Genomic DNA, 15,300 nt, shown 5'->3' with positions numbered 1-15,300 from the left:
TTGTACTACAAGTATAAAAAAGAGAATAGCACACAAGAAAAGAGAAGGAAGAAAAAAATGTCAGAATAACCTTAATGAACTGTTCACCTAATTTAAGAATAGATTTAAAAAAAATTTTAATACTCCTTATCCCATCTGTGTGCCTGGAATTATGCTTAGGAACTCACATTCATTTTGTCGTGTGATTCTCACCACAACCTACAAAGCAGGTATCATTAGCCCCATTCCATAGAAGCAGCTCAAAAAGGTTAGACAACCAGTGCAAGCACAGCCAATAAGCAACAGAACCAAAATTTAAAACCCAGTATTTTCTACAAATCAGAGAACAAATGACAATCCAATTAAACAGACAGATGGGGACCGGGTGGAGTGGCTCATGCCTGCTATCCCAGCACTTTGGGAAGGCGAGGCAGGCGGATCACCTGAGGTCAGGAGTTGGAGACCAGCCTGGCTAACATGGTGAAACCCAGTCTGTACTAAAAATATAAAATTAGCCAGGCGTGGTGGCAGGCGCCTGTAATCCCAGCTACTCGGGAGGCTGAGGCAGGAGAATCAGCCAGGAGGCAAAGGTTGCAGTAAGCCGAGATCGCACCATTGCACTCCAGCCTGGGCAACAAGAGTGAAACTCCATCTCAAAAAAAGAAAAAAAAACAGACAAATGGAAAAAGACTTGAATAAAAACTTCATGAAAGAGGATATCCAAATAGACAATAAGCATTTGAAAAAGTGTTCAATATCATTCTACATCAGAAAAATGCAAATTAAGACCACAATGAGATACCACTGCACATCCACCAAGATAAGCAAAAATTTAAAAGACTCATAATACCAAATGTTGGTGAGGATGAGAAGCAACTGGAACTCTTACACGGTGTAGGTGTGAGTGCAAATTGGTGTAACTACTTTGGGAACTATTTGGCAATATTTATTACAGCATAACATATGACTACACTATAATCCAGCAATTCTACTCCTAGAATTGTGCACATATGTCCATTGTATAAGAATGCTCACAACAGTAGCTAAAAACTGGAAACAAATCAAGAGAAGAATGGGTATGCAGATCCTGGTATATTCACACAATCAAAGACTACACAGCAATTAAAAAATCAAACTATTGCTACATTCAAACTACATGGATGACTCTCAGAGAGTAATGTTAGCAAACAGAGTTAGAGCAGAAGAATACATACTTTATCATTCCATTTATATGAAATTCAAAGACAGGCAAAAATAATCCAGGGTGATAGCATCAGAATCGTGGTTACTTTTGGGAAGGAAGGGAAGCGTTCAGTAAGAGGAGACATAAGGGAGCTGCTGAAATCCTCAGTGTTCAATATATTGACCTGGGTAATGGTTATATGGATGAGTGTGCGCGTGTGCGTGTGTGTGTGTAAAAATTTATCAAACCATGCACTTAAGATTTTTATAACTTGCTATATTTATTTTATCTTTATCTCTTTTTTTTTTTTTCTAGAGATGGAGTCTTGCTCTGTCACCCACGCTGGAATGCAGTGGCCTGATCTTGGCTCACTGCAACCTCTCCCTCCCGGGTTCAAGCAGTTCTCCTGCCTCAGCCTCCCAACTAGCTGGGACTACAGGCATGTGCCACCATGACCAGTTAATTTTTTGTATTTTTAGTAGAGATGGGGTTTTACCATGTTGGTCAGGCTTGTCTTGAACTCCTGAACTCAAGCAATCCACCTGCCTAAGCCTCCCAAAGTGCTAGGATTACAGGCATGAGCCACCGCTTTTTTTTTTTTTTTTTTTTTTTTTTGAGAAAAGGTCTCTGTTGCCCACCCTGAAGTGCAGTGGCATGCTCACAGTGCACTGCAGCCTCGACCTCCTAGACTCAGGTGATCCTCCCACCTCAGCCTATTGAACTGCTAGAACTATAGGTGCGCACCACCATACCTGGGTAATTTTTTGTAGAGGTGGGGTCTCCCAATGTTGCCCAGGCTGGTCTCAAACTCCTGGGCTCTAATGATCTGCCCACCTTGACTTCCCAAAGTGCTGGGACTATAGGCGTGACCCATCATGCCCTGCTTCCTTCATTTTTTTTTAAAGGGTCTCTGTTAGAACCCGCATATGACTAGCACAAGCAATTGTTCAAAATCATTGCATTCTACTGCCAGAATCTGGAATAAGAGAAAGAAACAGACCATTCTGAGGTAGAAGGAAAGGAAGGAAAGAGAGAAAGGGAAGTAACTGGGAGAAGGGAAGGGGAGAGGGAGAGAGGAAGGGAAAGAGACTTTGATGTGCCCGGACAGGCCAGACCCTTAAGTATATAATACAACTTCAGAACAAAACAGCAATTATCATATCAACAAGTTTTTTTTTTTTTTTTTTTTTTTTTACCTACTCCATGTTCCTTAGATATCTAACTGTTTCTTGATTTATAAATGATCCACTCAACTGTGAGCTAAGAAGTTACAAAATTCCCCTACAGCATCCTTGACTCAAGTGGATTGGAATGGGGTATCTAATTCTGAAGCAATGCATGAGACTGAATGCCCACCTTTCAATAGCTCACCTTTGGGAGAACTAGAATTGAACATCAAACAAAAAAGTTAATGAAACCTGTATTAGCCACAAACTTCTATCCACTGGGGAAAAAGCCATCTAGATTCCTAGAATTAGCTAGGGTTAGGCAGGCAACACTGACAGAATTCGAACCGAATTTCAGTCCACCTGATGATTTCACATGATGTCTTATTTCCAAGTCATATTATACATTTAAAGAACACTTTACCTACAATTCAGGCAACATTTTTTTTTCAAAATTCCACTGAAACAGATATATCTTTTTTTTTCCCAAGTCACTAATTAAGTGAACTTGAGACTGTGTAAAGCCAATTCGAGACGGAAATAAGGAATATGTATCCCTCAAGTCAATGGATGAAATCTAAGAATACAGAAACTGCAACTCCAATAATTCTGTAAGGTCTGTTTGTAATCTTATCCTATGAGACGGGAAAGGAGAAAAATGTCATGTTCATTTAGGTACATATATAGTATATAGTATATACACAGCAGATAGTATATACTATATAGTATATATACACTATATAGTAGATAGTATATATAGTAGATAGTAGATAGTATATACTATCTACTATATATACACTATATAGTAGATAGTATATATACTATATACATACATAAATACATAGTGTATATATAGTATATATACCATATAGTAGTATAGTAAATATAATATATAGTATATAGTAGTATAGTATATATAGTATATATACTATATGTAGTATAGTACATATACTACATACAGTATTCCATCTATGCTGTATATACATATTGGTATATATGTGTGTATACACGTGTAGTACTATATACTATAGTGTATATGGTATAGTATATACACTATATACTATAGTGTATATGGTATAGTATATATACTATACTATATATACTATATATGCTAGTGTGTATATAGTATATATAGTATAGTATAGTATAGTATAGTGTATAGTATAGTATATATAGTGTATATATACTATATACTATTGTATATAGTATATATACTATTGTATATAGTATATATACTATTGTATATAGAATATATACTATTGTATATAGAATATATACTATTGTATATAGAATATATACTATATACTATTGTATATAGAATATATACTATATACTATTGTATATAGAATATATACTATATACAACAGTATATATACTATACTATATATAGTATATACACTATACTATATATACACTATATAGTGTATCTAGTATACACTATACAACAGTGTATACACTATTGTATACAGTATATATACTATATACACTATTGTATATATACTATATACACTATTGTATATAATATATATACTGTATACAATAGTGTATATAGTATATATATAATAGTGTATATAGTATATATACTGTATACAATAGTGTATACACTTTGTATATAGTATAGTATATATACTATATAAATATACAGTATACAGTATATACACTATATATAGTATAGTATACTATATGTATATGCGATATGTACATATATGTACACTATATACTGTATGCCTATACTATATATACCACACATATACTAGAGTATACTATATACAGTATATACTATATACTCTATATACACATATATGACACTATATATACTATACTAGTATATACAGTATATATATACTAGTACCATATATACTATACTAGTATACTACATATAGTGTCATATATGTGTATATACAGTATATAGTATATGTTTATATACTGTATGTGTATACATACATAGTATATATACACATACATAGCCTGAAGAAAGAAACAGTGGTGGTTATTAGTGGGGGTTCTTGTAACCAACCTGACTGAGCTACAGTCCTATTCGATAATTGTAAGCCAAGCCACTTAACTTTATTAGCCTCAGTTTCCTCATCAGTAAAGATACTAATAATAATTATTTCCTTTACAAGATTTCTACAAGTATTCAATGGGAAACTATAACGAAAACACTTAGCATAAACGTGGTATTCTGTAAGTGCTGGATTCTTGTTTTAATATCTTTCAGGCTAGTCTCTCTGTACTTTAATGAACACGATCTATCAAGGTAGTAACAAAATCTCAATTCTAGGCTAAAAACACTGATATAAGTAAGGGGGAAGAGAGACAAAAACATAACATTCACATATAATCCCCTTTCTCCCAAACTATAATTGTTTATTTTTTATTTTTTGGTAGAGGTTGATTTTCCTTTTATAGAAAATATCAAATTTACAGAACAGTGCAAGAATAAGAATAGTACAAATAACACCATACACACTTTACTCAGACTTGCTGGTTATTAATGTTTTAACCTACCAGCTTGTCATTTGTCCTCTCTCTCCCTCCTCCCATACATAATATATTTTTAACCATTTTTAATGCCTTGTAGCCATTTGAGCATAAGTTGCATCATTCACCATGGCCATTTACCCCAAAATACATTAGCATATATTTCCTTAAAATAGTGATGTGTTATTGGTTAATTTTAAATGCAACAGAAAAATATGTCATTGATCATTTTAAAAGTCTACTTTATTCGTATTGTAGTGAAAATAACACAATTGACATTTTCTTGTTTAAATTTTGGGCAGTTCATTCCCCAACACAAACTAGGTAGGGCAATCAGAACACAATTGGTGAAATTTCCTTACTTGGACCACAGAAGAAATACACACAATCCACTATAGAAGCCAGAAATTTTATGCTTATTGAACACATTTGATACAAAGACATTTTTTAAAATATATTATTTCTCATTCTCTTGACTCAAATGATTCTTGGGAAACTAAAATATCCTTTCCTCAAAATAAATAATACATGCTAAGGATACTGTGAAAACTTTCATGTGCCTTCATAAATCGTCATGGAAATTGCTTTATAATTGCAACAAGTCTTGATGAAAAATGTCAGCTAAAATTATAAAGCAATTAAATAAATTAACATGACTGCCAAATAGACATATTAGTATCCTACACTCAGCCAAATACTAATCCATATGTTATTAGGAGGAGACTCTTTTTTAAAATTTAATATGTTAATTTTAAAAAATGGTCTTTAAGGTGATGGCAGGCAGAGAAATAAACTAAGACCTTGGACTCTGGAGGTGGTTACAACTAGGTTTGAATCTGAGTTCCATCATTATTAAACTGTGCCTCCCTGGAGATGCCACTACCTAAGCTCTCCACACCTCAAGTGCTGCACTCATACTACAGAATACAGAATACAGGACTGATAACACGATGCCCTACGGGGTTCAGAGATGGCTAACAAAGCTTGTAAATCACTTAGCACAGGGCCTGGTGCATACAGTAAGTGCTCGATTAATGACAGATGTTATTATTAAGTGGTGAGGTCTGATCTAACATGTTTTCACAAGAAGATTATAAATTACCACAACTCTAATTAAATTTCATCTGAAACTCCCATGGCTTTCCCTTTTTCTACATCCCTGAGAACCTTAAAGAACACCAGCCAAACCATGTTTATTTGAATCTATTAACAGACACATATAAATCAAGTCCAGTGTTACGAGCTTTTACGTTTGTAATTTTTTTCCCATTTTTTCTCCAATAGGACTCTATCCACTCAGCAACTATACAATGGCAATTAGGGTTAACAACATATAATAAGACATACAAAGAAACAGAACATTGGGGAATTAGCTGATGCTGGTAAAAGGCAAAAAATGTGCTGTTTCAAGCATGCCTATTATTGGCTAAATCATCCAATTATTAATCTTCACTATATTCTTGCCTGGCATCTAGTGTTGGGTTACTCAACAAATGCCGAAAAGTCAGTTTTTTAAAACTTAGCTTGTTTAAAGAAAAAAAAGAATCTTCATATAAATAAGGCCTCAAAGCCTAAAGAGAAACTGAAAAAAGTGTTTGGGAAGTCATGCTAGAAAGGGAAGGGAAAGGTGTGAGGAAGAAGGATCAGTCTTAACAGAGGGCCTACGAAGTATCAAGCTCATGGCTAGGTGCGTCCATACTTCTTCTAAACATCAGTAAAGGTAATGAGGAAACTGAGTCACGGGAAGCATGAGTAACCTGCCCAAGCCAACAAAACTGGTGAGTGGTACAGCCTGCCAGCCTCTCAGGTCCACCACAGCCGAAAGCCCATCACATCTGAATGTTCTAGACTCAACAAGACAAGCACTAATGACACACGGGGCAGGGCATGAGTCCAAGTGTACTATGCTGAATGGGCTCTGAAAGGTGGCCTGAAGGTGCTGGAAGGGGCTTTCCAGTGGTTCTCTTTTCCATTACATACACTATTGTGCTAAAGTAAACTAATAGTACAAATGGCTGTAAAATGCAGTGGTTTAAGATAATAACTTTGGGATCTATCAGATTGAAATCAAACTCAGCTCTGTAAGTATATGCACTTGAGCCTCTATAAATCTCATTTTCTTCATTGGAAAATGGATATAATAATAGCTTACACTTCAAAAGATCAAGAGGATTAAAGGAAATAATGTAAGCAATGTGTTTAACAGTTCCTGACATATTGGGCATATTCAATAAACACAACTTGGTTTTTTTAAAAAAGGTATCACTTTTTAAATTAGAAAGCATGGTGTCAGATGAGTTAGCCTCTCTGCTCCCCCTTTACCTCATATGTAATGACAGTAATAACTACCACTAGCATCATGGTACAACTAACCAAACAATATCTGTAAAGTATGTAGGCTCTCTACTGACAAAGAGTGATGAATGCCAGCTGCCCTGTCTAGTGCAGAATTTAGAATTTCAGAGCCGATCTTAAAGCTTTAAAAAAATGGCTCTAGATAAGCTCTAAGGAGAAGGATTGATAAAACACCCAAAACTACACTTACCAAACCCATTCCCCAGCAAATCTCAAAACCACTGTCTTCCCCGTGAGACCCGCCCAAAGAAGATTTCCAGCAGGGATGGACAGTGAATGCACGCTTCCCTGGGATCAGACAGAGCCCCCAAGAGAACAGGAAGTGTCACGGTCAGGAACGTCCAGGTCGTTCTCACAAACTCACTAACAGGAAAACTCACTTCTCCCCTAGCAAGAGGTAAATAGAGATTCCACGCTTCAGTGCTCCTGAAGGGGCACTGTAGAAATGCAAAGTGGTTTTCTGCTCTGAGTTGTCACAAATATGGGGGATGCTGCTGGCATTTATAAGGAGGGTTCCAGGGATGCTCCAAGTTCCTCAATGAATAAAACTCCAGAATAACAAAGAACCTTCCCGCTTCCCTCACCACCTTCCAGTGCTCCATCGGAGAGTCCCATGGATAAAAATGTGTTTACACTTATCTGAGCCAATACTCTAGCTCCAAATCACATCTAAACAAAAAGTATTGTTATCTAATCTCATGGTTTTTCAATTTGGCACAAAACTCCTTGCCTGGACTATTACCTTACTTTGTAAAACATAAATCATAGCTCACCTTATACATGGTGAAATAGCAAATCATGTATCAGCAGTACAGTGATACCCTTGACACAGTAACACCCTTGACATGGGCAATCTTGTGTTTACAGTGATTTCTATGTACATAGTTTGTGCTAAACATTATGAGGAGTATAAAAACAAATCAAAAGCATAGGAATTCATTGCTACCCATGAATATCCTCTGTTGGAACATCCTCTTACACAGGACAATTTGGACAGAACCATATTTAAAGTCACAAATATATGATGGACAAGGGAACCTTATACCACAGTAAGAAACATTCACTTCTTTGTTCTAATGTTTGTCTTCTTAAAGGAAGCCCAATAGCAAACCAATGGACAGCAAATAAGTGTCAATGGAGAAGGACAGGTGTAAGCAGTCAAGGGGTGGGTCAGTAGGTGGGACGAGTCCCCATATCACAGACTAGCCAAGAGGACATGGGAAAATACAGTCATGATGGGTAGAAGAGAAGGGGAGAAAAAAAGTAGAAAGCTGATCAAGATAAATGTTGTTTACATTATAAGCAACAAACATCTGTGGTTAAATAGAAAAGAGATAGAGTCGAAGAGTTCAGATCCTTAAGAGTTTCTGTACTTTAGATGAAGCCAAAGTTAGAGAAGACATGATAGAGAAAGAGAAAGGGACACAGAGAGATATCTTGACAGAGGATCCAGTACACAGGAGGTATCCAAAAGCTGGAGAGCTATTGCTATTATTACTAGTCATAGTTTTGCCACAGGCTAGGTTTTGTAAAGGCTAAAGCAATCCTTTTAGACAGCCCTTAGTTTAGATAGAGGACAAAGGCAGAGAAACAGCAACAGACAGAAAGTTTCCAGTGAACTTTATCTCTTTATCTGATCAGTCCTATGATGCTTGCAGAACTCTCTAGTTCATGAGTTATGACCCGAAGCATTCCACCAGTGTCTAACACAACCTGAACACAGGTATGCACATTCCAGGAGACAAACTACTTTCCAACATCCAGTTCTTTATCCTGGACACTTGCTGACAAATAGGTCTAGTTCACGTCATCAGGTCTAATTGTCAAAGATCACAGGAAAAGTGGTTGATTTTAGGCAAGCCATACTGGAAACAACTATGTTTAAGAGAAAATTGTAAGTTCAAATAGAACTAATGGTAATTTATGGCCCCACTTAAAATAATAGGCAATGATAGCAGATGTTAAAATGGCCTTTTGAATATGGCTATCGTATAAAGACCAGTATCACCTATGTTTACCACATCAAATTTAAATTGCCTTGGAGATCAAACACATGTAATCCCTCTGTAAAGTCCTTTCAGTCAATGATCAATACCTCTTAGACCGGTTACAAGGGTCTCAGTATTGGGAAGAGCCTTGATGAACAAAGTGTTAAGCTGCAGAACAAAACTGACTCTTATCCTTTCCTCTTTTAGGCGACCTTTGCTTGAAAAGAAAGATGACAGATGAGCCCAGAAAAGTGAGGAGGAATGGGAGGGGCACTGTTCAGCATTCCAGAGAACCAGCACTACTGGATGAGTTGTATCTCCTTTTGACAGCAGCAGTATAGTAAATGACAAGCCCTGTCAGGTAATGCATTTATCTTCATGGGAAAAGCGGCCATTCCAAAGCAAGAATCTCAGATGTTGTCACATCAGCTAGGACAAGAAGTCATAAAACAAGAAGGCTATCAATGCAAGAGGTATGGTGAGATCTAGACTACAATTAGGAGGAGCTGTGAACAGGCACTCCAGCTCCAAGCTCATGGGAGCTTTGACATTTTTCTTGTGTGCTTCGATTACCGGCCAAGTAATTAGTGAAGTCCTTATCAGTCATCTATGACCCTTTTTGGGGCTCAAGACTCTGACCTTCCTTTTATTCTGAAAGCCTTATGGTCAAAGCAATTCTGCTGTTTTTCTCAAATGCTAAGTAAGGAAGAAAAAAATAAAAGAAGAAAAAGCAAGAATATCTTTTTCCATTTCTTCATTTGTTCATTCGTTCAACAAATACTTATCCTATAGTCCAGGCGCTAAGCTAGGAGTGGCCTGGTCACTTAGATATGCTGCCTGACTCATGAAAGTTAGCATCTAATTAGGACAGGCAGGCACTACAATCAGGCACAAAACAGGCATGAAGGAGGTCACGGAGTGCAGCTTGGGGAGTGGGGGGAGGGCAACAGGCCCAATCTGCAGAAGCAATGGAGGACTTCGTGGAGGAAGTGGCATCTGGCTAAAATTTAAAAAGAAGACTGTGAACTGGTCAGATAGATAGGCAGTGAAATAGGAAAAAATAATATGCACCCATTTATAAGAAGACACAAAGTGTGTTTGGAATATGAAGTTTGTAGGGTTGAAGCGCAGAGTGGGAGGGGTTGGGAATGTGACCAAAACTGGAGGGGGAGAAAGACAGAAATATTAGCCAGATGGTTCTGAGGAATGAGAGAAGTAGGCATGTTTACAAGCATTGCAAACTCATTTATTGTGGTTTTTCCATAGGTACACAAAGAAAAGATCTAATGGAAAATAAATAAACTTACATATGCTAAGAAAATCATGTAATGATTTTTTTGAATCTGAATAATCATTATTAAAATTATATTGTACATACCAGTGAATTACTTGAACATCAGAGAGAATATACTTATTTTTAAGGTATTGTGCCTTCCATTGCTCCCAAACCCAAGACATAAAACGTCATTATTTTAAGCAACTAGGGCTCTAAATTCAGCCATCAGAAACATTCTTTTTTCTTTTACTCTCAACAGTCTGTTTGTATATTACTCTAATCAGGCTATTAATAATAACACCCAACTTGAGAGTTACAGAGAACTGGTTTAACCCTGACCATGCTACCTGCTGTGTGACCTTAAGCAAACTATTAACCTCTCTGAGCCTCTGTTTCCTTTAATAAGACTCACCTTATAGGATTGCTATGTGTATCTGTAAGACAATGGTTGAGTCAGTGCTACTATTTCCATTTTACTGAAGAGTCAACGAAATTCAAAGAGGTTATATGACTTGTGCCAGGCCACACAACCAGCAGAGTAGCCCTCAGACTTCACAACAGGCCCCTGAACTCATTCTGCATCTGCATCTCTTTTCTGTTGGGTTTTTCTAGTGCTGTTTTCAATGGTAAATATAATTAAATTTCAACTAACATGCCCTTTCTTCTTATTGTAGAAATAATAAAAGTTCTTGAATAAAGGGAAAATAAAAGGGGAGTGGAGAATAATAATAACCGTAACAAAAATAGCACTGGATGAACACTTTAAATGGGTAAATTGTATGGTATGTGAATTATATCTCAACAACACCATTACAAATTGTAAAAAGTAAAATAGCAGCAGATGAGGAATGAGTAATATGGCATTTCAAATGGTACAATTTTGAGAAAGTTCAATTTTGTTGCTTCATCTTTTGGCCAGTAAAACAGGGGTGCTATTACTTGCATTTCCTTTGCCAGAGAATTAAGATAAACTGAGCACTAAATGGTAAAGTGTGCTATGATGCACATACAGCTCCACTACATTATGGCAACGCTAAAAATAACCTGAGAATGAAAGAGTTTTATTTCTTCATTTCCAATGACCCATGAGCCTCCTAAAATGTACAGGGAAAGATGTCTACCCCCACCGCAAGCACCTGTTCATGAGGTCATCTCTTCTCAAAATACCGAAGTCACTGAAATGTCAGTGGCAGGAAGTTCTGGAACATACAGATTACACGAGCCCATTTCCCTGCAGCACATTTACATCATCATCAAGAGAATCCATTCCCCAAATCCACGGCTTCCTAATCCATTAGCACAACAGGCTGGAGGAGAGCTTGGCTTTCTCAGTCACATGGGCCACAGAATCAAAATAAACACAAATGTGGCCAGAGTAACATAAGTCGAAAGAATCCCAAGCAAGCCCCAGTCTACTCATGTTCAAAGGCACACACGCTCCACCACACTGCAAAACAGACCTCTTCTGAATTTCCTTCCTATTTTATGTAGGAAGTGTAAAATGAATTGTTACCTGTTTTCTCTTTTAGTAGGAACACCATTTCTGCTTTCCAAATTCCTGATTTACTGGTTTCACAGCCATAAAACATCAATGCCAAGGGGCTTTATACAAGCAAAAACAAACATGATTTTTCCACTGTTTTTAAAAGACAGAGTTCGTTTTTGCCCCAATTCCTACAAAGTGGTAAGCTTAAAATCAAGCCATTTAGCTCACAGTCAGGTCCAATAAATCAGTGGAAAAAATAAATGGGAGAGCATGCCAAAATGTAACCATGGTAACACCACAGATGCATCAAGAAATGGTGTGCTCATTTGCTTCATCCCCATTTCTTAAATTGGAATCTAAGTAGGGGAAAAATTACACAGAGAACCATCATGATTCTGCAATTACTGATTTCTGCAAAACTGTATTCAACCTGCTGTACTATAACTTCAGAGGTAGCTACAGGGCAGCTATGAAAACAGCCCTAGATGACATAAGAGGTAAAAAGACCAGATATGCCACTTACTGACCCTCCCTGTGACTTTGTTTCTTCATCTGTAAAATGGGTGTTAAAGACCCCCAACTTCAAAGGGTTACTATAGGAGGAATGCCTGACAGTGCAGAAGAGGCAGGGCAATGGTGAACTCAGGAGACTCGAAGCCCTGATCAACTTTGGCTTTGATTTTATTGGCCTCCTCATGGCCTCAGTTTCTTGATTTGTAAAAATAGAATGATAATCCCTGCCCTACCTATGTGATTACCATTAGGAATTAATTATTATTAAGCCAAAATATAAGAAATTACTGCGAGATTATTACTAGGACTACAGTTTACAACTTCAATGCTAAAAGACTAAAAGAACTGAGGACCACAAGTTCACATTAACACATCATCACAACCTCCTCTCCGTCAAATGCAGCTTAGCCACTCCATGGACAGAGGCAACCTTGGGGCCCTGTCCCACGTTACTTGTAGCAAACCTCTTCTCCCCTCAGAGCCTCTGTTTTATTAATGAGCAAAATGGAGAGCCAGGGGCTATTCTAGAATCTGATCTATGGAGGTTATCATCTAGAACTATAGTCTAAGTCCTTTCAACTCTACAGAATGCCTTAGATTAGTTCTGCTTATTCTTTTACAGTAGTATCAGAAAACATTAGCACTCTAGCATATCATTTCCAAGGTTTTTTTTTAAAGAAAACCATTTATAGCAAACAAATAATAGAAATAAACAAGGTACCTTGAACATTAAATTATTCCTCCTTTCTTTTGCTGGTTTAAAAAATGGTATGTCTAGGAAAATAAATTCCAAACTTTGAAGGACTGGGTGATAGAGAGGAGAAAGGAAAATTCTAAGTAATAAAACCAGAATCATTCTTTCCTCGTATTTTAAAAGAAATTAAACAACCAGTAACACAATGTGCCACAGTACAGTGATACTTCACTACAACGGAGCTGCCAATTTATCCACCCATAGACAGACAGACAGACAGACAGGCTGCCTTTCTTTACACAGACACTGTGCTTTCAGCATTCCTATGTGCTGTGTCTTGTTTTTTCAGATTTGGTGTAATCTAATGGTTTGGGGTTTGGATTTTTTTAACTGTGGAAATCATTTCTTTGAACAAAATTATACATAAAATCCTGACTTATGAATCTGATGAAGTTGGCCAAAAGGAGAACCCTGGAAGGAAGAGAGACCCCACTGGGGTATTCCCTTCACTGGGGGTCTCCACAAAGGTCAGTCCGAAGGCCGCTGGCCAGGTCTACTCAATTAATAACAGCAAAGGTTAACATTTATGGAGGCTTACAGCACACCATTACCTTACAAAGTGCCTTCTGTGCCTGATCTCACTGACTCCTCATAGCAGTTCCATGAAGCTAGTATTACTGACATGTCCTTTCCACTAATGTGAAAAGTGGGCCTTACAAAGGGTAGATAATCTGCCCCACATTGCAGAGCCATGACTGAAACCAGGCACACCACGACACTGTGTTATTGAATTATGATTTGCTTGAGTTAAGGAGTCACTCAGTAGGCCAGCCACCAGGTATTCCAGAACCAGATGTTGAGATCTCCTTTCTCCCCTGGACTTTTCACACACACACATACACACACACACACACACACACCCAGCAGTGAGATGCCAAAGTCTGGCTACTTACAAGGCACAGCATGGCGGTAAAGGTTATCCCTTATGGTCTGCTGGAGCCCATGATCAGGAGACCCCTTCTGGAACCGCTGATTGAGAAAATGTCGCAGGTCCTTGTTCAGCCTTCCTCCTGCAGGAAATACATAAAATAGACACACCACATCAACAACAGGGCCTCCTAAAAAAGGAGTAGCCAAGAACTGATTGCAAGAAAGCCACAGGATGCAATTCTAGCCTGCCACCCCTAGTCATTAGGAGGATGTACTTTAGATTTTCCTCTGCAGGGGTAAAGTCAAGCAAGAATGTCATAAAGATAAAACAGCACTGGCAATGCATTAATTTGGAGATCCTATCTCACATAATAATAGAAGGCCAAAATATCGAAGTATTTAACGTAGGCTATTACATTTAAATATGTGCCAGACACTTGTAGACACTATTAACTAGATGCGTAAATTACTGAAACCTTAAAGAAGATAATCCAGCAATAACTGTCAAATCATAAAATGTTCTTTGACCAGGGATTCGAATGGTAGGAATTTACTCTACAGGTATACTTGTAATCTCTTCAAATTTCCATGAGCATTTACTATAGCTTTTTTTATTTTTTGAAATGGAGTCTCATTCTGTCACCCAGGCTGGAGTGCAGTGGCGCGATCTCAGCTCATGGGAACCTCCGCCTCCAAGATTCAAGCGATTCTCCTGCCTCAGCTTCCCGAGTAGCTGGGGTTACAGGCACCCACCACCACATCCAGCTAATTTTTGTATTTTTAGTAGAGACAGGGCTTCACCACGTAGAAAAGGCTGGTCTCAAACTCCTGGCCTCAAGTGATCCGCCCGCCTCGGCCTCCCAAAGTGTTGGGATTACAGGTGTGAGCCACTGCATCTGGCCCTACTATAGCTTTTTTTATGACAGTAAATAAATAAAAACAAAAACCTGGAAACAACCAAAAGGGAGCAATTAAAGCACAATGAACCCATATAACAACTACTTTGCATAAGCTAGATTTTGATGGGTTGATATTGGGAGAAAATGTGTGGAACTGTGCATAATGTCTGATTCCTTTTATGTAAAACTGAATTTGGAAAAGGAGAGACTGGGTAATAGGAGGAATCACAAGAAAGTTTTAACGACAATTTCATTTACGAAAAAGGACTTGAGCTGGGGATAAATAAGTAGGCTTCACTCTTCATCACACAGACAGAGAGAGAGACACAGACATAGACATCTCCCTA

General features: G+C 37.6%; 1 protein-coding gene across 12 annotated transcripts in view; it reads right to left on the bottom strand.

Annotated features, from left to right (window-relative positions):
- The window catches only part of MAGI1 (membrane associated guanylate kinase, WW and PDZ domain containing 1), a 681,166-nt gene that overhangs the window by 245,903 nt on the left and 419,963 nt on the right, over positions 1-15,300 (bottom strand). For all 12 annotated transcript variants that reach the window (XM_055260326.2, XM_055260327.2, XM_055260328.2 and 9 more), the window contains exon 2: positions 14,078-14,194. In XM_055260326.2, coding sequence (XP_055116301.2) covers positions 14,078-14,194 — 117 coding nt within the window. The remainder of the gene's footprint in view (positions 1-14,077; positions 14,195-15,300) is intronic.

This window comes from Symphalangus syndactylus, chromosome 21 (genome assembly GCF_028878055.3).
Source record: "Symphalangus syndactylus isolate Jambi chromosome 21, NHGRI_mSymSyn1-v2.1_pri, whole genome shotgun sequence".
NCBI classification, from domain to species: Eukaryota; Metazoa; Chordata; class Mammalia; order Primates; family Hylobatidae; genus Symphalangus; species Symphalangus syndactylus.
This window is presented reverse-complemented; position numbering and strand designations above follow the sequence as displayed.